The following is a 26,042-nucleotide window of genomic DNA, read 5'->3' on the forward strand; positions in this document are numbered from 1 at the left end:
TCTCACTGTTCATTTGAAGGCTGCCATTGTTCTCAGTCCAAACATATCTTGTGTTTGTAAGTCTGTAATGGTTTTGCTGTAGTCTGTGCTGCTTATCTAACTTTCTTGTTCCAATCATGTAATATTTAGAACATAGAGAGATTGTGTTGTCTGTTTAGCTAAATCCTGTGGCTTCTACAAAGAGCGCAATGGCGGCTTTGAGGCCTTTATGGAAGCCAGCTGCCTCGGTCAAGTGTTTCCAGAGTTCCATTTATCTGGGTCGAGTCAGAATCAAGTGACTCTGACACAGTTTTCAACAACTTCAAGAAATTTCAATATGATGGTTTCAATCATTTCATTCTCCCTCATTGACAAGGAGACATAAGACCAAAACAAATCTTACTCTTGTATATTTTGTCGAGCGAACACTGCAGTTGAGTACAAACTGAACCATTGCCCACGCCTATGAAAATCTTGACACATAAGGTGGCTTCATGTTTTTTTATTTAATGTCATTTTTCCTTGAACTTTTTGAGAAGAAAGCTACCATACATGTTTGAAGACTTCTAATTTGAAAATGAGGTTTGCTACAGAAGGGGAAATGTTTAGCAAAGAGTTGGCAGGCTAATACAATTGATATTTCCGTACTATCCTGATGCAGTGCAGGTCTGGTAAGGACAGAGAAGTGGGCAAGTAAGCGATACAATCAGTGCACAAGCACTAATACCCCCTACTGCTGATGGCCAGGAATATTTTTTTGTGATTTACTTAGCTATTTTGTATTCCATTTGCAGAGTTGGAGCTGTGTACCAAACCAGATATATTTTCAAAGCAGAGCTGGAAGGCCATGATGTATGAGATTTAAACAAAAAATGTCATGTTAGTGTCTATTTTGATGATTGTTCTATGATTGTGCATTAACCTGTTTGCCTATGTCCTCACTATGAGATCACCTTTTCAATTTAGAAAATTGTTTTAATGGGTTAGTAAGAGCACCTTTTCGTCAAGGTCTTCCTCTTTTTTTATGTTGCAGAAACACTCTTGAGAAATTGCACTGGTATTGCTCACAACCACTACCAGGTGTGCCTGAAACATTTTGGTGAAATTGGCAAAGGGTCAAGACGGAATAGAAGAAGGAGGGGTGGAAAGGAAAGGGGTGGGGGGTACTGCAAGAATAAAGTACCTAAATGTAAAAACATGGACCAGTCAGAATGTGGTGCCAGTGTGCTTGGCCCAAGTTGTCTGAACTTGTTATGCTGTAATTATGCAGGGCAGCTGCGTGCTCTCACATAAACATTATTTTCACATTTTCCTTAAATTCCCAGTGAATAATGCATGAATCTGAGGGCTTTCACACTTGCACCGTTTAGTCCATTTAAATCGAACATTTGCTTATTTTCCCTGTTGGCATGGTTGATTTGGTCAGGTGTCAACACACTAATCAAAGTTGGGCATGGTCCAAACCAACTCTTCTCAGTGGTCTTGGTATGGTTCCAGACAAAATTGGGGCCTGTTTGTTTGGCTGCAGCTGTGAGAAACCCAAAAGTTACGCTAAAAGGCATAGCACTGACATAACTACAGGTAGTAAACTGATGAAATCAGTGATTAACAAAATCTATTGTGGGTTTAGGATCGGTTGTATGTTATTTTCTTTACATGGGGTAATGCAGACTTTGGGTGTCAACTCAGCCAATGATGAAATTGAGGATTATGTCTATATGAAAGCATACGATTTGATGCTGATTGTTTGGTCTCGGTGGACATATTTACTCCACTGAGCTATATGGATTTAATGCCATTCAACGTTCATTTGTCTAATTGTTATTACGTAACACATTACTATGCATCCTCCTGAGCAATAGATGATTCATTAATTTGTAAGCAATGCAAATACTTGTACGGCGTACACTTTCAGATTGTGATAATCCAGCCTACTTTGTTTAATTCAATGATATCCAAAACTGCAGGATTCCCATTTCTGTTACGTGTGTTCCCATCGTTGCAGCCATGTGTAAAGCTTACCCCCTGCTGAGTAGTGATCAAAGTCTGTATGTCTTCTTCCTTCCCCTCGATGGGATAGTTAAGCATGTTAACTCATTAAAAAAAAAAATTAAAAACAGACTGTCCTCTAGAGGCTGATCCAATATCCATCCAATATCACTTTTGCAATGTTAATGATAATGAATTATATCTCATTTTAATGTATTGTGCAAGGTTGTTAGTCCCATATGTCCTTACTATTGCTGCCAGGAACTTCTTATCTCTGTCAGAGACACAAAAAAACACAAATTAAAAAAAGGTTGTTAGCACCATTTGTCATCCACATACCGTGAATGTCTTACATTGCAGTGTATTTTGTTGACATACTTTTTCACAGCTTTGGACCATAATCTTGGCAAAATCTCAGATGTTGATGCCGTGACTGACTGTCTAAATATGTGGAGAAAACATGACATTCTGTTTTGCCCAAAGAAGGCAGAGTCTGTAGTGCTGTGAGCCAGAACACCTTTTGTTTTCTTCCTTATCACTAACTGCAGGTGCTCTAAGCATTATGATCAATCCCTCCCCACCTTGACAATGTCACGCTCCTGGGATGCATGACTGGCTCCTAATGGGGGTTGTCCAAAATCTTGCCATTTTTACTCTTTAATGCTTAGACATGTTTGTTAGGATGTAGGTATGTGTCCACACCTAGAAAAGTACATGATCTCGAATTTCACTTTTTTAATGCTGCCGATATTTTTTGACAAATGGGATGATATATTTACTGTGGTTCGTAAGATTTTTTTGTTTTCCTATTGGGACCAAATTTCTACTTTCAGACCTCTTTGTGCACTGTAGTCTGTCCATAGGATTCTACTAGGATATAATCAGATGCATGATAGAATCACAGGCATAAGCCCTCTCTCTACCTTTGAAGGCAGCAGGCAAACGTGTTTTAACAAAATAGTTAAGAGGCAGTGTGGGTGGGATTATTATCATTGGCTTGCCAAGCAAATATTTAATCCTTATCTAGCAGCACCAGCTGGAGTGGGGAAATGTCTAATATGATCTACATGGGGTAAAATAGAAAACACATCAGTCTTGAGAAGTCAGTCTTGAGATGGTTCCAGTTCGGCGAGCAGGTTGACGGGAAAGTTCTCCTATTACTCTGATTGAAGCAATGCTTATCAAAACAAAATAAGAGGCAAAAACTGTTCATTTAGATGTAGGATATTAACAATGCAGGTCAATCCAAGCAAGACTTTTGTAGCTCATTAATTGCGGTAAGCTATTCTTGTTGTAAGCCAACAGAGCTTTTTTCTTAAGGTGTCTATGGTAGCTGCTAAGCTGACCCTTTCCCAGACTCTGCCACCTGTCAGCAGTCACATAGCCCTTCACACCAGCTTAGCATAGCGAAGCCGGTGCCAAGGCGAAGGAATGCGACATGACAAGGCACCCATGCAAGGCCAAGATCGTAGTGATAGCTCGCATATTATGCACTCGGAATAACATGAATGCTTCATTTTACGTCTGCGGTTAACCATCAGAGAATTTTTAATGAAGCTCATTTATCACTGAATGTCTTCCATGGATTATTTGCAAAACCTTTCACCGTAAAGACTTGCAGAGCCACATGCAAAAGGGGGAGGTTTACACACTATGAAAACAAAGTCATGAGCTGGCTAGTTAGGTGACTGTTGTCAGTGGTCGCTGGATCAAAGTTAATGACTTTAACTACACACAGCCAAGAAAAGAGATATTACATTGCACCTGAGAACATATCAATGTTAACATTCGCTACATGGCCTGCGACACGTAAAGCGTGGGTGTTCTTCACTTTGGCACGGGTTGTATTTAATTTTCCGTAGGTGTTTAGGTACGGATGATATTGCACGTGTCATCGTTAAGATTTAGCGCTCATGCTGACTAAAGCACAGTTCCTCTGGTTCCAGGTGTCTTTTCTTCAGTGTTTCTTTTTGGGCAATGCATAGTTTGTATGCATTGCTTGTTCTCTCACATGTTCTCATAAGAACTGACAGCAATGTAGGAAAATATTAAAAAATCATGTTTAAACTGCAGTATATTTTATGACAACCTAAAAAAATATAAAGATGGCTGACATGCCACTAGTATACTCATAGTTAGTGTTTAGAGTTTGGTACTTTTGTAGTCAAGACCACACCGACAGAGACCAAGACTATATTGAGACTAGAGAGTTTCAAGACTGAGACAACACCATGACTTTTGGAGGTCAAGACCGAGACAAGGCAGTCTAATCCAGACTTCCCCGTCTCCCCAGACACCTTGTATGCAGCAACATCCTCATTAGAGTCCCTTGTAATTGAGCCTATCCCATCTGATGATGGACAAACAGCCACTGACAATTGGGTGCAAGACAGTCAGACAAGCAGCCAAGAGGAGCGAGTGACTAGTTTTTGGTCATGTTTTCCCCCTTGGGGGGGGGGGGGGGGGTCAACTTCACGAAGTGAAATGAATGTTTTTAATTGTTGTGATTTTAAAATGAAACTCCAGTAACTCACTTGGTTTTGTCAGCCTCTTTCATTGGTTAAAAAAGAAAATAGAGAGAATCTGCTATTTCTGCCCAATACGAAAACCAGTTGGCTTCAATGAACTTGTAGTTTAACTGACACAGTTACAGAAATAAAGTTCACGACTATCATCTGGAGGTGGTTAGGTTACCACAACTTTTTAACGCATTAGATGATTTGATTTAGCTGCGGTACAGCTGGACCTGACAGACGGCCACCACCCCCAATCGGACCAGCCTGAAACGTTGATCCGCTAGTTTGTATGTGTGTCAGGCTTTTGTCTGGTGCGCTGAATGCTTGCATGCCTTTAGTCAGTATCTGTGTCAGTGGTGCTTAGCGCAGGGAAACCCTGCTGAGGAGGTGAATAGAGGGCAGTGGGCTACATAAAATAAAAACAGAGGAAAGAAAAAGGGTGGGAGTACTCAAGGGGAAGGGGGAGTGTGGGTCACCTGGTAAGGAATGAGTCATTAGGCAGGCAGGTCCTAAAGAAAGTTTTGCCTGTCCTCACATCTCTGTGAAGAACCAACTAAGGGTTTCATCTATTGAGTCAATCTGACAGCATCTGATAGCATCTTGATGTGTGGTTAACGTACATATTACACGGATAAAGCAATAGAGCTTTAACATGCCATGCCCGTCAAGCACCAGCAACCCCCTAATAAAGACTCTTTGAAGAAAAAGTCTGAGATACTCCCAAGATAAATGTCACTGCTTCCTTCAAGTAGAATTATCGTGACTGACAAAAAGCTCAACTTTGACCACATGTCGTATGTAAACACGTCAATAAACACCACAATCCAATTTCCACTTGGGCACAATGGGTGCTGTTGAGCTCTGTGGGGCAGGTTTTGTGTTTATATGAACTTGGCTGTGGTATGTCTTTGCATCAAATGGGCCAGGCAGGATCGGGTGTCGCAGCTCAGAAACACAAACTCACGTGTGCCCTGCTCCCATGAGATTACAGACACCATGCCCTCCACATGTTGTGTTGAGGAAATCCAGCTATACCGCACCTGTGGGGGAAATAGAATTAGAAGAAATTGCAGTGGTTTATTTGTACATTTCTATCTTCGTAAGAATATCTTCTGAACAGCAATCATTGCCATGTCTGCTTGCGGTGTGCTTATGATTAGATTATGTGCCGGTTTATTACTTGTTTGGAATTTTCAATTCTCCTCCATGTCTCTGCTTTTTGTGTGCTTCGACTTTCACGCCCTGTGTGTCTTGTGAGGCCTTCCTATGGCTCCCAGTGACAGAGGCTTCTTCAGTCTGTGTTGCCAGACTCAGTTTTCTCTAATCTAAACCATCATCACCACATGGCTTTCATCATAGCATCCAAAAGCATTTCCAGGCAACAGGAACAAATTAATGATTGCCTTTATTCCTTTGCGCACATTTTGAGCAGTCTTAATATGTGTGAGCGAGAAAGTGCATATTGGTGCAGACATTGTCTTAATCCAAGTTTTACTTGCCGCCAAAAGCCAAACACTGAATGTGAGCTCAGTCTTACCTGAATTGCTGCCAACAAATTTCCACCTGAGTGCTATAATCTGCTTTTATTGACCCTTCTTTCACCTTCTGTCAGGCAGAAGGGGGTAATTCCTGGCGAGTAGCACGCGCAACGTCAATGTCGGAAAGTCATAAAACCTGATTTTATCGATTTTTTCTTCTTCTTTCTTTCTTTATAGTCTGGAAAACTGAATTTTTACCAACACTTCAAACCAACAGGAATGTGGCTATGTATTAATTTGTCCTGTTGACTGAAGTTCATCTATACTGACAAATACCAAATTCTAACTATTTGCAACTTGTTTTCTTATTTACAGTATAGTTCTGGTGGTCTCCACCAGGTAGCTTGTAACCTTTATTGTCCTACAAGATTTGGGAATGTTTTCCCCGACAATGCAGTAGTTGCAGCAAACTGTGAAATCCAGGTTTTATTCAAATATCAGAATGAGACATGCTTAGCAACAATGGGCATGAATTAGGTTTCTTGTATTCCTCTTTATTTGCCACAGATTTTATTAAAAAAGACACTGAGGGCAGTGAGGAAACAGACCGATGCAGAAAAGTGGAAATGTGTAATAGCCTATTATACTTACAAATAGAGTTGCCACCAATACTGAACCATTTTTTTAATGATTTTTATTGTGACATTACTTGAGAATGTGTCCATTTTTGTCATGTGTTCCCATTACGTGGCTAGCTGTTGCTTACATTACACAAATGATATCTGATTGGTACACAAATGACCAGGTACTACTAGGAAGAGTCATTAGTTGTACCTGATTTTGCATTACCATGCTGAGGAGAAACAATAGCAAGCATAATAGTACTGGCTCCAATTAGGCATTGTACCACAGATTTACATTGATTTCTTCAAAGGACTATTTCAATACCCATCATCTATTTTTTAGTTAAATTTTAGAGGCAGCACCTTATGGATTTTTAAGCATTTTCCATCCTACATGTTTGATGTTGCTGGGGTCAAAGGAGTTTTTCCATTTCAATTTACTTTTCTCACTTTTAATCAGTGGTCAACCTCCTCTTCCAATAAAGAATTCACCATTGTCGTTTGTTGCGATCCATCTTTGCTTTAGCTTATAAGTGAAGCCAGAGAACAGTTTATTGATGTTGCCGTGGCTGTAATAAAACTTCTTAGAAATAATCACACAGATGGAGGATTTTATTTCCCCTGGCTATTCCAAAAGCAACCCAACCCTCAGTGCTTGCATGTTATGTTAGTCAGTTAGCAGTAAAAGCAACACAGCCCTCAAGAACAAAACGGCTAAATGGGGGATGACAAGGCCTGCATAATGAACGCCAACTGTAATGTAACTGGAATTATTTAACATTGTGTTTTCATATTGCAAGAAAGTTTACAATAAAACAGGTAGAGACCATCTTTCTGCGCTGTATTGTTTAAGCTGCACTTTTAACCACAATTTGCTTTGCCATACTGCCTGCAGCATTGTCTGGACCAATGAATTGGGGGCTTTTGACTGCATTAAGCCTGAATAGCCATCGTCACCTATTTTATTTTTTGAAACTTTCTTTGAACAGATGCAATTGAGCTGTGACTCAAAATGAATATAAGAACAGCCAGTTTTTCCCCTCTTTCTAATACAGTGAATCTTATTTTGTGGTATGAGGATTTACTCATAAAATATAATTAGACTCGACCTATTATTAAATCAAAATATGTATTGCATAAATCATCAAGCTGTAAATGATTCAGGCTTATTATGCAGCTCAATTATGGTTTAAGCACAGTCATACAAAGGATGAAGCCAGAATGATATTGACTGCCTTAAACATATGTTATCACTTGAGATTTATTTGGGTTCTTATTCCAAGATTTGCATTGGTACAATAAGAAAAGCCCTGACAAATGCAGTAAGCTATTAAGTTGGAAGTCTCAGCCGGTTTCAGGTAAACATGACTGTTATGGTTGAGGTCCTGAGACTTTTTTTTCTCTGAATGAATAAGCTCTGTGGTTTCGTCCCTGGCTAAGAAAACGCCTGCTCTTCGGTGTGTATCCGTGCCAAACGGTATGGAACTAATCTCTACTGAGCTATTTCTCATTAGAGATGGGCCTCTGAGCGCTTCATCAGAGGGTGGACCGTGGACGGGGACAGGGAAAAGATCTGTCTGTTCCTGCAGATGTGCCTTATTTAGTGTCGGGAAGGAATAACTTTCTGACAGTTTTATTGCAGTCCGGAATAAAGGAGAGAATAAGTCTTGAGTATATGGCTACAGGAAGATGGAAGTCTCAACCATGCACTCACATTCTTCTGGATTTACTGAAGCCCAGTCAATGTCAAGCCAGGTGCATATGCATCACTGTCATTGGGTCTTGCTGTGATCTGGTCACAGTCACTTGTTAAGCAGGGATGGGTGTCAGTTATTTGTTGGCTGATTTACATTCAATGTACGTGAGGAAGAGCAGTCAAATGTTCCAGCTTTAAACACTAGAGTGAAAGGGAAAATCACGGGGCTGTCATTTGGAGAAGTTCTATTGGAAGCTTTTTTCCTTTTGTCTTTCCACCTCAGGGATCACATTTCATTTTGTTTGAGACATTGGCATTTGCTAGAAGGGCATTCATTTGCCATCCAGGGGAAGCTTATAGTTTTAAAAACAAACTACTTTACCATTGGCCAAATCTTTATGGCAGAATTAATTCACCAGATGTTAATAAGATGTCACTATACCCCAACCCCCCACCGCCCCATTTTTTTTTTTTTAAATGTCCTCAAAGTGTATTGCTTTCTAACACCTTATGTTGAAAGGGCCGGGGCTTTGATGAAATGTATTAACTTCACCACTAGGTACATCAGCTATGATGTAATTATGATTTCATTTATTGAAATATATGATAGATTAACATACTACTTTTTTTTCTTTTTTTTTTAAAGGGTATATGTAAGACGCCCCAAAATTGTCATTAATAGTGTATATTTATTTATTTTTTAAACCACAAAAGAGAATATATAGTATTTGTGATTAGCATATGCCATCATTATGGGTTTGCAAAGCTTACTGTACCCATGCGGCTAACACAATGTAGCAGGCAAAACCAAAAGTAGGCTCAGGCACGTTCTGCTATTTAAAAACTCATTTATCGCCACCACTGCTCAGCTTCCCCACAGCTTACAGATTTATTATTTGTGGATGCTGTTGCATGTGACTGTGACATTTTCCATAAAAGACTAGCCCTGCTCATTAGCTATTTCAACCATGTATGGCACTGAATGTGCAAAGCATTTTAAGCTCTGATCCGCTTCCACATAATACCATCCCATCATAAATCAGAATCAGGGAAAGATTGTTAAGTGAACAAGAACAGTTTGCAGTCTGAGGTGTTGCATTTCAGCAAGCAAGTTCATTAATTTGAAGACTCTCGACCATGTATGGTCTCATTTCAGTTCACACTTTTAACCATTTCTTACAGTAAAACGTAGGAGTGACGTTTCAGTGAATTGTACAGTGAAACCTATAAAGTCTAACCCAATCTGTTGTGTGACATTAGTTGATTTCAATTTATTGTGATTTCAAAATCCCCAGAGGGATTAATTGAATTAATTTGCTCCAGGGTCAAACTGCCACCATCATCAACCATGTAATTAACTGCACAGGTTTGCGCAAAGTGTATTTTGTTGGCAAGGTTCTGTTCATTTTCACACTAGTCATTTATCATTGTGCTTAGTTAGCTACATTATATTTACCTGAGCATTTGCTTGGTCATTAATTTGTGCTTGTGATTGATATTTAAGATATGCTTGTTTTTCTTTTCTTTTTGCTAACTTTAGCTAGTAGCGCTAGCTATTACGTTAGCCCGGGTAACATTAGCTAGTAGCGCTTTAATCAATCATCTTGTTCAATGTAAAACAATATTATACTGTTCTAGAATGTTGTCTCTGGACTTAAGATGGGAATTGGGTGCCTGTGCCTTCAGTGGGGACTTACCCGACTTAAACACCTCCTACAGTGCGTAAATCCTCAACCATTAGATAATTGACAGAACATTACTTTGAAATTGTACACTTTATTGGCCCTAAACACAAAACACATGTGCACAAATGTTTTTTCCAGATTTGACTGACTTCTAAAAACAACGTAACACACAAACATCCCTCGCATATGTCTAGCAAATATTAAAAATAACATTCATTCATTCATATTCCGTCTGAGTACTGTAAGAAATTCACCAATGGATCTGGAACAGGGACATTGCAGTATGAAAAATAATTATTTCTTTGTTTAGGCAAGGACGCACTTTGTATTTCTTCCAGTCGACAAGTGTGAAGTGGCTTGTGCAGTGTTTGCATTAATGTCTGGTTTCCAACGTTGGGAAATGATGAAGGCCATCCTTCCTCAGGTCGTGGGAGCTCCAAAAGTGTCTTCAATGCAGCATTCTTTTGTGACCTAAAAATTAAAACATGGACACAAAACAGATTGTTTTACTTCTCGGATTTGTTAGTAAGTAAGTCAGTAAGCATAACTTGACCTTACATACCTGTCATTTTAAATGTGATACATACTTTTTTTTAAGGCAGCTTTATAAAAACGTATTTTACATTGCATCAACCCAGTAACTTCTCCTATTGTTGTTTGACAAAAAGAATGTAAACAATTGTCTCATTCCTTCATGGCAATCTTGCAGCCTCATTGAAAAGCCTGCTGGTGAGCTAATTGCTACTTTCTTATGGACTATCCGCACATTGCATGTTTTTTTTTATAATATACATCTGGCCTTTCAAGAAGAAATACTGTATATCACACTGATAATGTGGAGGCCTAAAAAAAACACACAAAAACTGGCAAAGTTCACAATCAATATTTAACTAATAACATGACAACATCGTAAATAAATAAATAAAGCCGATCACATTTCACAGAGATGCTGATTATTGGAACTGTCTAGGTTTGCTCTGCCCAATCAGTCACAGGACAGAAACATGCTGATGTTGTTGTGGGCCAGCTATCATTCTCTGTGAGGTGGATTTGCAATTTGATTGGTTAAGGTAACAGTCCCATTGCTAATTTAGTGCTAAGTTATATCAGCCAGCACTGCTTGCTAGGGCCTGAGCAGATTAGATTGACATGGGGCACATTGAGGCTGAAATCTCGTTAGGCCAAAAATAAATAGGTAAATGAATGAATGAATGAATATATAATTAATTAATAAGTAAATAGCTGTACACATACAGATCCAACATACACATATGTCAGAAATTGCAGTGAAGAGAAATGCTATACAAATTGAAGAGAGTACACTAAATTAATACAATTTAATGGAACAAATAATGTGAGTAATATTTTTTTGTTTTAAATGAAGATCAGTCAAAGGCCTCGTCGGCCCCAATGGCCCACAAGTGCTAGAATGACACGCAGTAGAGCACACTCGACTACCACCGCCATTAGCCTAGCAATATTGACCAAAAGGGGAAGAGAGTCTGCATAGATCATAACAACAGTTGTCCTCTGAGGGGTAATGAGGATGTACATTTTAAAGATCTTCCTGTTTACATGATGTCATCTTTTTACAAAGTATGTCGTGGTATGATGTTGCACGATTGTTGCATCAGTGAGCCTACGCGCTCAGTGGGAAAATGCTGTGTGTCATTGGAAAGGCACCCTAAAGACATCAGACCCAGCCCGCTTATTCTGTCTGGAAGGAGGCTGTGTTGTGCCCACAGAACTGGCAGCCAACATACATCCTCTGTCTTTCTCCTTCTCTTCATCCGCTAAAGGGATTTACTCACTCGCTGCCATGGCCAGCAACAATAATGAATGGGAACCTTTTGCTAAGAATCCCAAGCGTATGCACCAATCGGTGTGTGTTTCTCACACTTTAGAATGGGATTAGCAGCAGCTGTTTGTAAAGAAGAGTTGCTCATATGCACTAGGGTGTGTATATTTGTACGTGTGCTTTTCTGCAATGCAGCATTTAAGCATGTCTTATAGAGGAAAAAAGGAGACAAGCCTGTCTAGTCCTTGCTGACAGTCATTATGTTTTTAAGTGCACCTGTCCAATACATACACCAAAATTGTGCATCTATTATGTATGAAAATATACTAAATAGACAAGAAGAGGGAGAGTAACCACTGCATTAGGCCGTTAGTTGCTGTATCTGCAGCAACAGCTTCTGCTGAGTCAGAGATGGAACGTCTCACAAAGTGCTCAACACTGCCACTCTCTGGCAGCAGTGCAGGCTGCTTGCAGGGTGACAGATGACCAAAAGTTGTTGCAGGAAATGTTCACGACCATTAGAAGGACCCACACGGTTTTCAGCATGTTTCCACAACTGATTAACGGGAAGCTTGTTTCTTAGCCATTGTGGTGTTTCTGCCATGATTTTTGCATAATCGCAAGCTGCAGATTCAGCACTGTCAGCAGGAAAGTGCTCGCTAACTCTGCACAGATGTGGCGTCTGCTCTTCTTTTGCGCCGACTTTTTGTCTCGCAGCATATTTTTCACATTTAGCTACTCAGGAATAATTGCTGCGATTTGAGAATCGTCGGAAACAATGGAGTTATTTGTTATTCGTGGCACACAGTTGTACACTTAAACCACAGTTCATAGGAGGCTCATTTAGGGTAGGATAAAACAAATTTGTCTTATTTATTCACCATTTGCTTTGTGACAACATTATAGGAGGGTTCCTTTGTCCACATGTGTGACTGATTTATCTCTTTTGCTCTACATGCAGAAAAACTCTACAACTCCACTGGAAGGGAGCTGAGAAGAGCCCTCTTTTCCCTCAAGCAAATCTTTCAGGTAACTCACCCTTTTCAGCAGCTGCTTTCTTCCACTTCCACACTGGTAGTAACAATAAAGTGTCTATGGTAAAGCTGTTATGGAAGCAGTTTAACCCCCTCCAGGGTTGAGAAGGAGTCTTGATGGCCCCACAGTGTTGGGCTGCTGTCTTCCATGCTCCCATCTGAATGCTGGCCTTTATCAGAACATGCTCCAGCTCGGCTTTAAATAACAATGTTACTGACAGGTGAGAGTCGCAGGTGGTTTTATCATTGGGGGTAAAATTGCCAGGACAACACAGTCCTTTAAACAAGCTGTAATATAAGGGATAACTTTTTTGTTTCGTTTTTTTGTGAGCATTTAGCATAATTTGCAGAATACTCAAATCTACTCACTCACGAAATTTCAACAATTTTAAGAAATAATGGATTTGTTGGATCTCTAAATGGCATTCTACTTTTCTACTTTACTGGCTTTTTTTGTTAGTTTTTTTATTTATAAAAAATGACTGAGTACATGTTTTGCAGGCATATTTCCCCATACAAAGCAGTAGGTCAGATATGGAGCAATCATGGTGTTATCTAAAATGTAATATAAATACAGTGCTTTGTTATCCAGTGAATTCTCTACTTTATTTAACAGAGCTATTGTTTTTTTCCCCCTATTTTTACCTTTGTGTACTGTATACGTGATTTCCAACACAAAATGTCATCCACAATAACAGTCTTGCTCTATTAATTCCAATACTATCTATTTTAATTGAAGCACCGGTGTCTCTCGTTCTGTTACTGACTATCCATCATGAAGTTTGAACATTTAGCAATCATTTATTTACATCAAACCACATTTTTATTCCTACATGGACATTTGCTCTGTGTCATTAATACAGTATACGCCCCTTCATGTAGCATTATGTCACCTAAAAATTGAAAGTCTGGGTGCTTATAGACAATTGGACTCCTGCACCGCGTCATCACGACATCATCGTCATAATTCTGGAAGCTACAGTGAATGTAAACAAAGGATTACTGTCTTGCTGTTTACTGGGTGTGAATTTGTCACATTTCTTTGCAAGTCAAAAACAACTGGTGGGTTATAAGGGCAATCTAAAACAAAAATCTAGAGACCAATATCGATACCAATACACATTATAAATGGTTTGGATCCCAATGAAATTACAAGCCATCAGACGTCACTATGTGATCTCTGAAACGAGCCTTCCTTCTGCCTTTTGCCAAGAAGGGAACTTGTTATTGTGATTGCAGGAGGCATTGCTGTCTTGAAAGCAACTGTTCACCATATTTCTATTTGGCTGGCTAAATACGACAACTCAGAACACTGCAAAGCATGTCTTGCGTTTGCAGTCCCGTCGCCTACAAAATGGCGGCTACTGTGGCTCATATTCAGCCCTTGAGTTTCAGGGCTCAGACTGGCCCACTTTAGTTCTCGTTTTAATGAACATACACAATTTTACAGTTTGTATATCAATGTAAAATTTTATTAGCATTCCCTCCAACGATATTCATATTGCATTTGATCAAAAATGTCATTTACAATTGAATGCTCTTACAAGAGCACGATCATTGTTTATTTGAACAAGTATGTGAACATAAAATGGGGGGCGGGGGAATTCTGGTGCACTACTGAGCTGACTAACGCTAACTTGAAGAGAGCAACGGTAATGGTAGGAAGCTTTCCCATCATGCTTTGTTGCTCTTACTAGTAACACTTGTGATTGTGTTTTTCCTCTTTTATGTATTATTTTTGTACAGACAAGGTTTAATATAGTTATATTGTTATTGTTTCTATTAGTGAATTAAAGTTGTGCTACTTTTGGTCTTAACGCTGCAATATGGAACATTTCCCCCCCAAAAATATCTTTACAGTAGCCTTTTTATATGATCATTTATGACTGAAATGTTTTCTAAATACTAGATTAACACCTTAGCTGTTCACAATGGGTACTCCTGCAAGCATCTGGCCAATAGTTTTCAGACTGGATTCGGGTTCGAATTTCCCACGCCCTGTCTGCGGATAATGTGCTCGGTGTATGTGAAAAAGGGAATGTGCAGTTTTGTTTTTCATCAGCAGGTGTCTGTAGTGATTCGAAATTAAATATTCTACGTTCAGCATCTTTAAATGATTGTAATTCGGTGACACGCTTAGTAACAAAGGCAAGCAGTCAGTGCTATATATATTATAATGGCCTATGGAAGGAGCATTGGAGTTACAGTTGATTGACAATGAGACAGTCAACTTCAGATGACGTGGATACTCTTTATTTACAGGCTGATTTCAAAACGAATGTGTGGGTTGCTGCCTGCGTGATTTGGAAACAAATGTGCGGGCTCCTGCCTGCTGATTAGCGGTCCACCGGGAATTGTTCCGTCTCTCCAGATGGCCGAGGATACGTACACGGTGACGCGCATTGCACGCTAACCTAAATAAGTAAACATAGTTAGGTTAAATATATTTGAGTAAGCCTGTTTAGTTTAAGTAGTAGTTTAAATATGTTAGCCATGAAGTTAAGCGGTTACAGATTATTTTTGTACTTATTATAGTGATAGTCAGCTCATTGTTTTATTTATGGCATCACTGATGGTTAAAACCTTTGAAAAGAGTTTGTTTAAAATGATGTAATCATAGTCATTTGCTTTGTGAAGTAATAAAGCATTTTGTCCTGTCAGGGGTTGTTGCGCATGCAGTTTGTCCTACCAATTTAATCCGTAACAGTGTAGTAAATTAGTGATATTTTTTGTGTATTACGATATATATTACATATTTAGATTTTGGGGTGGTGTTGGGTTGATGTTCCTGTACAAAAGGATATGATAGCAATATAATGTATGTGTTTGGAAACTCAAGAAATATGACTTTTCTTGTATTTCCTGAGTAGTGATTTTGGAGACGTGAGGATTTCACCCCACAGTAACGGTATGATTTATACATTGAATATGTTGTGTGTTTGTCACACAGTTTTAGATGAACATTTCACTTTGCGTTGTTTGTATTCAGGGCTCTACACTAACTTTGTATTGCATTGTATTCGCACCACCACAGGATTTGGTCGCACACTTTTTGGGGGAGGTACAGCATGAGCATACTGCTGAGGCATAGAGTGCTTCGAGTACTTCAGATTACCCCGAATGCACTGCCGGTGGCCACATTGGTAGTCAAGCACCGCTAACAAAGTGTCATTTGTCATTGTTGAGCAAAATAGGAAGGACGTTTATTATCATGCCTTGTACGTGTGTCTTTGTTGGCTGTAATAGTCGGGGGAAGGCGGAAAAGGTTTCTTTAGACTTCCGAAAATTATTACAAACCACGGATCTGACGCCCTTAAGAAAAGTGAAAACAAAAACGTCCACTCCTCCATTTCTCCCCAAACTGTTGCTATGGTTGCAAGGCAGGGATGCTGTCCCAATGTCCTTCTGGATGAATAGAATAAAAATCCTCAGATTTTCACTATTTTTTGTCATTTAATGCACTCATTTATGATCATTGGGGGGGCACTTGATGGTTGGCTTCTCGACCACTCAAGCCAATGTTAACTTAAATAGCATGAGCTTGAGGTTAAAAGGCTAGATTTCCCACTTACATTCCAACACTCACCTATAGCCACACGATGTGCATTTAGTGACTGAAAGACGAGATGGCTCCTACAAGCTGTTGAAACGTGTTTCCTCCATATGCTCACTCGCTCTGATGCAGTGACTCACCATTACTGCTGCTGGGTGAAAGACTCAGCTGAGAGCAAGTATTGCCCTTTACGTTTTTTTATTCTTCTTCATCTCCTCTTTAGGATGACAAAGATCTGGTGCATGAGTTTGTGGTGGCCGAGGGACTGACTTGTCTGATCAAAGTGGGTGCTGAAGCTGACCAAAACTACCAGAATTACATCCTCAGAGGTACGTGAGCATCAGAACCGCACGGTGTTCTATTACATTGTCACACTTTCGCTTTGGGTCTGAAGGAGGACTTTACCAATCAATCCCCAAACACTTGTCTCTTCATAAACCTGTCCAGAAGCACGTGCTTACTATGTAAACTGATACCTCGGCTGTATAACCTTCTCACGTGAAAAAAAATATATGAAGCACTGTTGAGGCCTAGTCTAGTGGCTGGTTAATTTATCAGTCCCCTGGTAGAGAAGGTGAGAGACCACATGCTTTCAGGCCAGATAGTGGAGGACTCACTCACCCGCTGCAAGGTCAGTGACATTTAACTGCCTGCTATCAGGGTCACACATGCTTAAGTAGCTCATAAAAACCTGTTAAAATCATAAAATGTACTCCCCTTTATATTGTGTTTATCTTTTCCAGGGCTCCTTTTTTTCTTTTTCTTTTTTACGTATCTTGTATTTGTTTGATAAGCCAGAGCCAATAGTAACAGGCTGGCTTTATTTTATGTGATCCAAGTAAGGATTGCAAAATTCCAGGTCGTTGGAAGCTGTCCATTGTGATGTATGAGAATTATACTTAAATGTATTAAATATGTAATTCTGTAATATTCTTAATTAAAATCAGATGATAAATCAACCATTAAATCAAGACTGACCAAAAAATGCACTCAGTTGAATTTCATTTGTACATGGCAAAAATAAATGTTCGTCATTAGTTATTACAGTTTTTCTATACATTCTCATGGTAACTCCCGTGGAAAGCGCAACATTGGAATATGACCTTTTCCAAAAAAGAAAACACATCTTTGCAAATCGAACTGGATGCTTCACAAAATAACTTGTTTCAGCCAAACACATTTGTGCTTTAATGAGCATCCCTTAAACCAGAGTCATCCTTTAGTTGACCTATATTAATTCTTGGGCCCCTTTGTGTTTCTTCCATTAAAATGCGTCATGGCAGCCATGTGCAACCTTTCTAAGATTTGACCTTGGCTGGATGTCAGTGACAAGTTACCTCTGGTGCCCCCCCCCCCCCCCCCCATGTGTGGGTTATAAACATGAACACGACCCCTGCTTGCTTTCTGTTAGCCCCAGTAATGTTTTTCTCATTCACCGCACAGATTAAATTGTATGTGAGTGGCAGGAGGTTTTATTTGGACCCTCCAGCATTAGGGGGGGAAGTTGGTGTCACTTTGTAATGAATCATAAGACCACTTCTCATATTATTTCACTCCCTTGTCTGATCAAAACATCCTTATCACTTATTCGCTCCTCCTAGTATTTCAAAGTCAGTATGAGAAATTTAACACGGCCGCCCTCCCACAAGAACCTTTAACCCATTTTAATTCCTCATCTTATTTCTCTTGACTAACCGCAGAATAGTCCGTCTTTCTTTCGTGGCAAGTAGAACATGAGCAGGGGCACACACAAGCGTAGCTTCTAGTTGTGTGTAAATATGGCTGCTGTACATTCGATGATTGAATGAAATGCGGAACTGTCAGTAGGGCTCCTCGAAGACCCCTCTGAATTGTATGATGATGAAAGAAACAACCACTATGTCATTTTTAAACATCTATTTTCAGAACGGTTTTCAAAATGTCCAAAATGATGATGTCTTGTAAACGAACAACCACAACACACTTTTTTATCTGCTTTGTAGATTAATCTCTGTGTGTAAATTAAACGTCCGCTAAGGGTGAAACACTGACCGTTTGTCTCTTTTTTTTCTTTTTTCTTTTTAAATTGTGATGTCTTTCAAGTTAAAGCCAGTTTCAAAAGGTAAGCAAGACAGCCTTGAACTTTTCTGTCTGGAGTGCCTTTGAAAGCTCCCTCATGAATCAATAAAACTATCTTGGAAGATGGAAAAAGTATTCACACTTGCAGCTCGTGAGCATATATTTACAAGAGCAGGTTCCCAGACTTCACTTCCTGGAATAAAGCCATCTACACCCACATCTTGCTTTTTCCCTGCTTAGTTCTTGTTGCCCTGAAGGTGTCTGTGACCAGTTAGTGCTTTCAGGGTCCGGTCCCTCCTTGGGGCCTCCTCACACCTGGCTCGGAGGGCTTCCAGACTGGGATTTAACTTGCTGGAGGCCTGCAGTTCTGGCTCAGAGGCGACCTTGTATGCCTTCATCACCCCATCAGTGCAAATGGGAATGAGGTCACTCTTTCTGAGGTGCCTTTTTGTCATCTGGTTGGGCTACTTTATGCTCAGCCATGCTGCAAGGTCTCGAATACACCGGTGTAATTAAAGCCTCATTAGAGCTAGTCATTCTTCCATCCATAGGTGATTAACACTTAAATTAAGTTTATGGTGCTTACTTGCGACAAAGGAGAGCCTCTAAAATAGCACACGATGACCAACCTACAGAGGCCATTGAAAATAATAAATAATTTGCATAAAATTGGTGTAATCAGATTGATTTAAGGCCATTGAAAATAATAAATAATTTGTATAAAATTGGGTGTAATCTGTTACAGGGCTGTAACTATCATAAAAAAAAAAAAAAAAATACTGCACAGGGTACATTTTTTTTGCACCATATAGTAAGTGTAAAAATAAATTATAATTATAAATGTCTTGGTGGTAAATGATGATTTTTATTTTATTATTTTTTTACACTTTCATAATTTTCAATAATCATATGTATAAATAATCTCATGGGCTATGCAGTCTGTCAGTTCGAGTTTAATGTAACTTTAATTGTGTAACCTCAAGGGTGTTCAACATTAGTATCTGTATGCTCAGTTATTTTGCTTCTTTCACCTGATATAAATGGTAGCTGACTTTTTATATCTTTCAAACTACAGTGCGTTGCAGACATTTTCTTGAATGAAATTCTTTCCAGAAGGTTTAAAATGTTTCATTAATTTGGTTTTAAAAAAAACCCAGTAAAACTACCAGAAATGGTTTATTAATAAGATTTTTAGCATTTGCTGTAAGAGCAAAGCTCCTTTAAGTTGGTCAATTAAATAAAATAAAATTTAAAAAAATAAAACAGACCTGGGAGCAGAATCAGACAGACAAACCAATTACAGCCAACTTGAAGCAATTATCTTTCTGTGAAACTGTCTCTGTGGACAATTTTCAGCATGATCTATGTTTTTACTGACACCAACTCTGCTATTTCTACCTCTGCACTGTTTTTATGACGAAACACACTTAGGAACTAAGCTTGACATTTTTAATCTACAGGAATGTGGAGAAACTTTCCCTTATACCTTTTAAAGTCAGTGAGCATAAGGGGTAATGCTGCATGTAACACTTGGATAGCCTACTCAGAGGAACATAAGTCATTACATGCTGTATTATGTTGTACAGTGGATTACATGCTATAGCTTTGAGAGTTGGCCGTCCAATTGTATAGTAGATAAGTCATGCTCATGTTTCTTTTTGTGCTTTATCTCGTCTTTTTTGCTCTTGCGTTTGTGTCTTGAGTACTACAGTTAGGAGGTTTGCTGTCTTTCTTGACATGGTGGTTACAAGGCGAACCTCCTTGTAGAGGGGGTAGATGTGTGAACCCACGGCCTATTAAAACATGTAGTGACCTCACCAACAGTCTACAAGAGCACCTGAAAACACAACACCCTTTTTGTTGGAGTATAGAGCTTCTGTGGAACACAAAATATTCTACTGCATTTACTACAGTACTGATTTGCTCTATTTTAAAACAGGCAAATAATCGCAAATGTCCAGCACAATCCCTTCTCGGACTCTGGGCAACCTACAATTTATTGTCAATTTTTTCTCCTCATATTTAATTAAGAATGGACATTTTAAGAAGATTCAAACTGTTGTGTAATACTTTGCTTTGTTGCATTGATTCCATTTCCAGTTGTATGGTCATGATCATACTTACTTTTTTGCATATATTTGGACATGCAATGTGTGTCAGAAAAGCTTCAGGAGTAGCGTCTCTAAAGGTAGGTTTTAAAACCAAACTATAGTGTTCCACTTCAGTGTAGTCCAGGCAATCAACCAGCACATCTACAAAGAGATCTGGTGGTGTTTGCTTTGTTCACTGCACAATAAACGGCAAGAGTTGTGTCAGGACAACTCTGACCTTGGCAATGCGACTACTTGCAATGCCTTGAGCATCCGACAGTTCCTTGCCGAGAAGAACATTGCCATACTGGAGCAACCTCTCTACTTACCCAACTTAGCTCTGTGGAATTTTTTCCCATGCTCAAGGGAATCATCAAGGGGACTCGTTTTGAAGATTTAGACGACATCAAGATGGTCATGATGACAGCGCTGCAGTGGATCCCGGACAAATCCTTCCAGAAGTGCATGAAGGCATGGCAAAGACGGCTGGGAAAGTGCTTTAGACTCCAGGGGGATTACGTCCAAGGGGAAAGCTTGTAGTTGGTTGTTTGGATTTGAAATATATCTTTTGTGACATCATTTACTATTGGTGAGCATTTTTATTTTTCATTGTGAATCGAATTTATAGTTTTCACACTTTCATACACTTTCTCATTTTTGACAGAGGAACAATGTTGTCAGTCAAGTGCCTTGCCCCGTGCAACAGAATCCTGTCCTTGCTGCTTTGACCATTTGGTGAGAAATAAGTGAAAGCCCAGGCGTGACTGTCATAACGTGCTGCTGGAAGCTGTCGTTGGATATGATACACTGTATTGTGTCGTCTGGCCATGTTCTAAAGGCTTGGCTCTTCCAGAGAGGCCGGACCTTTCCTGTAGCCCGTCGTCTGCATAAACATGCATGCTGCTTATTACGGGAGCAGTGATTTCCATTTCTCGGAATGATGAACGGGAGCAGATGAAAAGACAGAGATGCAATCTCGAGGGTATAATAGAGGAAATGTGTGGGAGCAAAAACAGATATGACTGACACATGTACAGTGAACAAGCTTTGTAAGAGAGGTGCAGATTGCAAGAGTGTTCCCATACTGCTCTTAAACATGCATACACATAATTTCTTTACTTGTAATGTGTGTGTTTCCTGGGTGTTGGTTGATTCCCATACCGGTACCTATTCCATTGTTGTGTATTGTGATTGACTTGCTACTTGAGAAACGACTACACATTTGAGCAAATGAGTGCCACACATGTTTTCATGCTGCAATTGCTCACCTCCACGGGTGACATTTAGCCTCCAGTATGGTTTTCCTCCAAATGACTTCATGCGCCATGCTCTGGCAACTCAATTGGCGTGTTCAAGAATCAAAAGCTTTTGACTCGGCAACCTTTCAAAGGAACCCTGACCTGGTGACATTGCTTTTGGTTAGCTCATACAAGTAACCCCCACCCCACCTGAGTTGAAACCTAGCAGAGCCCCTTCATGTCCTTCTCAAATGGGGTAGACAATTTAATCCCACCTGCATGACCTTCATACTACTTTCTTCTCCCTTCATACCTGCAAGCTTTTAGGAAAGAAGAATTTGCATGTTGTTACTCTATGTTGCTGTGTCTACTAGATTCAAAACTAGACTGGGTTGGGTGATGATCGCTTGGTGCATCCAGTAGTCTACAGCACATCCTCAATTGAGCACCCCTATCTCATTGAATGTTTTAGCCGTCCTCAGAAGACACCCTCAACAAAGGAAGTCCAAACTGGAAGCGCCAAAGCTTCAGTTTTTCTGGTTGAGCAGTGATGTGGTGGATCTTCTAATGACCGTTGATAGTATCCTGCCTCAGTTGTTCAATTTGAGTCAGGTCTGCGCTGTACTAATAACTAGGGCTTTTGATGGACTACTCCAGGATTTGTGGTATTACTGGTAGTGGAGATACTGCCAGATTTGCTGGGTCTAATCTACATTCAAACTGAATTGATGTGTCCCTGTTGTTTATCCAGCAGACGTTTGAGGCTTAGTTGTTTTTATCGTTATCACCATACAACAAGATGCATGCCTTTTGAGCTTCAATGTGATGGTAAAAGCCAGTGGCAAAATGGTGTGGTCATTATGATCTCCCGGCCTGTGTAGTTTGGCAGAACCAGGGCTTTGACCAGCCTTGTGACGAAAAAGCAGTTTACAGACTCTCATAAGACACTGATCCAAAAGCATTGGCAAGATCTAAGAAAACCACAGGTAGCTCTTCATTTAACTTGTGGACTACACACATACTGAGAAGCCTTGTCTCCCTGCACTGAGGTATCGACAGTCATTTTTCTGCAGGAATACTCAGACACTCAAGGTAACAACAAATGAAACTCACCTTGCTTCAAGTTCTTTCCTGTCCACTTCCAGTTCCAGGATTTGTTGTCTTGGCCCATCTTTTGGAAAAAAAAAGAAAATAAATGTAACCCACTTATGGCATTGGTTCCCCGCAATTTTTTTTTCTTTAAGAAAAAGCACATGGTTACCAGTGCCAATTATGCCTCTATACTGTCTATTTCTTTTGTTCTTTTTTTCTGTAAACTTACATTTCGAGAATGTCATATTGTATTTTGTCTCCAAAGTCTCTCCCTTTTTGTATTTTGTCTCCAAAGTCTCTCCCTGTGCAAGGTATGATAGGCGTAGACACCAGTCGAGCTTTCAACAGGTTTTCATGCATAGCATCTGAGGTATCACTTTAAATATAGAGCAAGTTTTGGATGTATAGAGAGTGCAACATACTTTCTCGACTACTCAGGATTTTTAGTTGTTCACAGCCTCCAGAGCTGACCCACTCCGTTGCTGTTAGATTTGTTTGTATGTCATTAGGGAGTTTATTTGGGCTACGGCCCACAGTGAGTTGTCAAATTCCTGCAGACGTGTGCTTCACTTCAAAATGGCATCCTCCTTTTATAGTATTGCCGCTTTTGTGGCCTCAGTGTATGTCTGGCAGTCAGCTTGGGGACTGGAAATGTTTTGGCAGGGTCAAGTTGTCTTGCTCTAATGTCTGAACTCATGAGTAGGTTAACCATGAACATGTCTTACTTTAGACTCGACTTTGGAGGTTCCTTTTGTGTATGTATTTATGTTTTGAAATAAAAGGTATTGATATTATCTGATGAATCCACTAACATGTTGCAGAGGCTTTTAGGGTGTTTGAGCTTGTTTTGGTTTGATGGCTTCTATTAACTTTGCGATTCTCATCTGTTGTTCCCAGTCAACTTCCTATTCTTTTTTTGTTATGTCTTTAAATGGATGTTAATGTTATTGCATGAGATGTTAAAGTTGATGTCAGCAAATTTAGAGATGAAGAATCTACATTAAGCAGTTTCTATACTCCAAAGAGCTTTGAGTGAAGCGTGTCCAGTTCACGTGCATGCACGGAGGTCTGCACGTCTGACCTGTGAGTGCAGCTGCTTGCTAATGCACAGCATAGCAAGATAACAGCCTGAATGCGATGAAGATTTGGCTCCTCTCCCAAAGTGCTGATAAAATAAATTCTCCTCGATGACGGACAGTCCAACTGACCCAGTTTTGTATACATTTCAAAATTAAAAACCAAAGGGGCCAAGTGATGAATGAGTTTGGAAAGGAGGCTTTTGTGTTGACTTTACGCATCTTTCCAGATAAGGTCGCTCGGCTGGAGCCAGCTGACTCATGTTGGCGCTGCCACCCAAACCTCAGAGATTTTCTCACCTTGGCAGCGGTCAGGGAGCAGCCCTTCCTGCACATTCCTGTGGATTTGCAGCATAATTGCTGCGGTTTACGAGAGAGAGGTCTTTAAGAAACACTTTCAGAACCACCGCTGGAGCTCAAGACGCTGGCTTCAGGTCTTTCATACAGAAGGTCTTTGCTTGTTGTCCTTACGGCCATGTGTTTTCTTCCCAGGCTAGCCTTTCCCATCGTGGATACATTTAAATTCCAATCATTGAAGCTTTGAAGGCAGCTCACCGTCTGCCAGCATCTCATTACGTGACATCCAAGCAAAAGGGGGCAGAGCTATGTTATTGTTGTACTTTGTGTGAGGTATTTTAGAGCTGCTCATGATTAACCCAAATGGAGGCCCACATTTTTGGCCCCAGATCGGTGCCTGAAGTGGACGCTGTCCTGCACGGCTTCAGCACTCACATGCTCTTCTTATTAATTATCCGAAGAATATATTGATGTTGTCTGTTAAACAGCAGGTTTTTGAGGTGGGGATCAGGATTGGCTATTTGCTCTCATCCATGTTATTACAAGAAGATCCATTAGATTCATTATTTTTACATGAAATATATAAAATAATGACAAACACTTCAGTTCATTTGAATCTTAATGAAGTTTTTTGGGGGGAAGGCATGGCATTCGTGGCATCAACTGATAATGTATGATTGTCTTCATTTTTTCTAAAGCTGTGTATTTGGCCACCAAGGAAGTTAAGAGTGAGCCCTCAGAACTCTGCTGGGCAAAAAGTGACCACTGCAATGTTTGATCTAACCAAGAAAATCTATCAATATTTCCTCTGATCTGTCGCCGTGCCTATTTGCTAGCTAAGACAGGAATTTCTACCACATGTATGTTTAGCAGAAGCTGGAAATATGAGGTATTATTTCTAGTACCTGGTGAGCCACAGTTATGTAAACCACTGCTGGATGTTGCCGTGTTATTGTAATTTTTGACTACGGCAAGAAATGACAAAAATGTGATTCCATCCATCCTTTTTTATAGAGGGATGGCCCTCATTATGGTCATGGGTGAGAGCTGGGTGCTATCCGTGCTGACTTTGGGTGAGAGTCGGAACATCACCCCACCTTACCTTTGCTCTTTGCTCACCAGGCAAACCACCACTTGCACTCTACATTCAAGCAGATTTATTAACCTCTTTATTCCCAAATTCTGCACTGTTTGGTCGATTTTGTGTTAAATGTTCAGCCCCAATGAATGATAACTTCATCCTAATATAATTTAATAAGTTGTACGCTGCACCTGTCATGTAGCATATCACATTGTGCCGTCCATACAGTACATGTGTGTTTATTTTGCTTTGTTTACTGTCTACTTCCAGGTTAGCATTGCACATAAAAATCTGTTCTAAATGCCTTGCCTGGATGAATAAATATGCTGACAAGTAAAAACAGGAGCCCATATTTAGTGTTAGCATGTCTCTTCGACTAGTTTAGTTGCTACTGTGTGTGGTAAAAGCAAGCTAAGAGGGACTACTTGAGTTTTTCCTACTTGTATGTAGCTTATTCAAGTTTGGTGTGCCAGCATTTTTCCCCATAAAAACACCTAAAGAATTAGGAAGTCTGCTTCACGTTTTGGACAGACAGGTATTTTTTTTCCCTTCCAGTAGCAGTTTCATGAATCATTTAATCATAAATAGGGGGAAATAAGCTTGCTTCTCACTGAGGTGGCCGCTATGTGAATAATTAGATGTTTCCCAGGGTTGCATTTTCCATAATGAATGGTAATTTTAGTTTTTTCAAACAAGTTACAGTATCGTATGCGGTTTCATGTATTTACATTTAAATGTTCTTAAACCTCCGCTGGCATG

The 26,042-nt window shown here is 39.8% G+C and overlaps 1 protein-coding gene across 3 annotated transcripts in view; it reads left to right on the forward strand.

Annotated features, from left to right (window-relative positions):
* fhod3b (formin homology 2 domain containing 3b) overlaps window positions 1-26,042 on the forward strand; it is an 85,870-nt gene that overhangs the window by 31,813 nt on the left and 28,015 nt on the right. For all 3 annotated transcript variants that reach the window (XM_086078341.1, XM_086078339.1, XM_086078340.1), the window contains exons 4-5: window positions 12,726-12,793; window positions 16,575-16,680. In XM_086078341.1, the coding sequence (XP_085934467.1) occupies window positions 12,726-12,793; window positions 16,575-16,680 (174 nt within the window). The remainder of the gene's footprint in view (window positions 1-12,725; window positions 12,794-16,574; window positions 16,681-26,042) is intronic.

This window comes from Leptonotus elevatus, chromosome 6 (genome assembly GCF_054856555.1).
Source record: "Leptonotus elevatus isolate MCC_2025b chromosome 6, RoL_Lele_1.0, whole genome shotgun sequence".
NCBI lineage: Eukaryota > Metazoa > Chordata > Actinopteri > Syngnathiformes > Syngnathidae > Leptonotus > Leptonotus elevatus.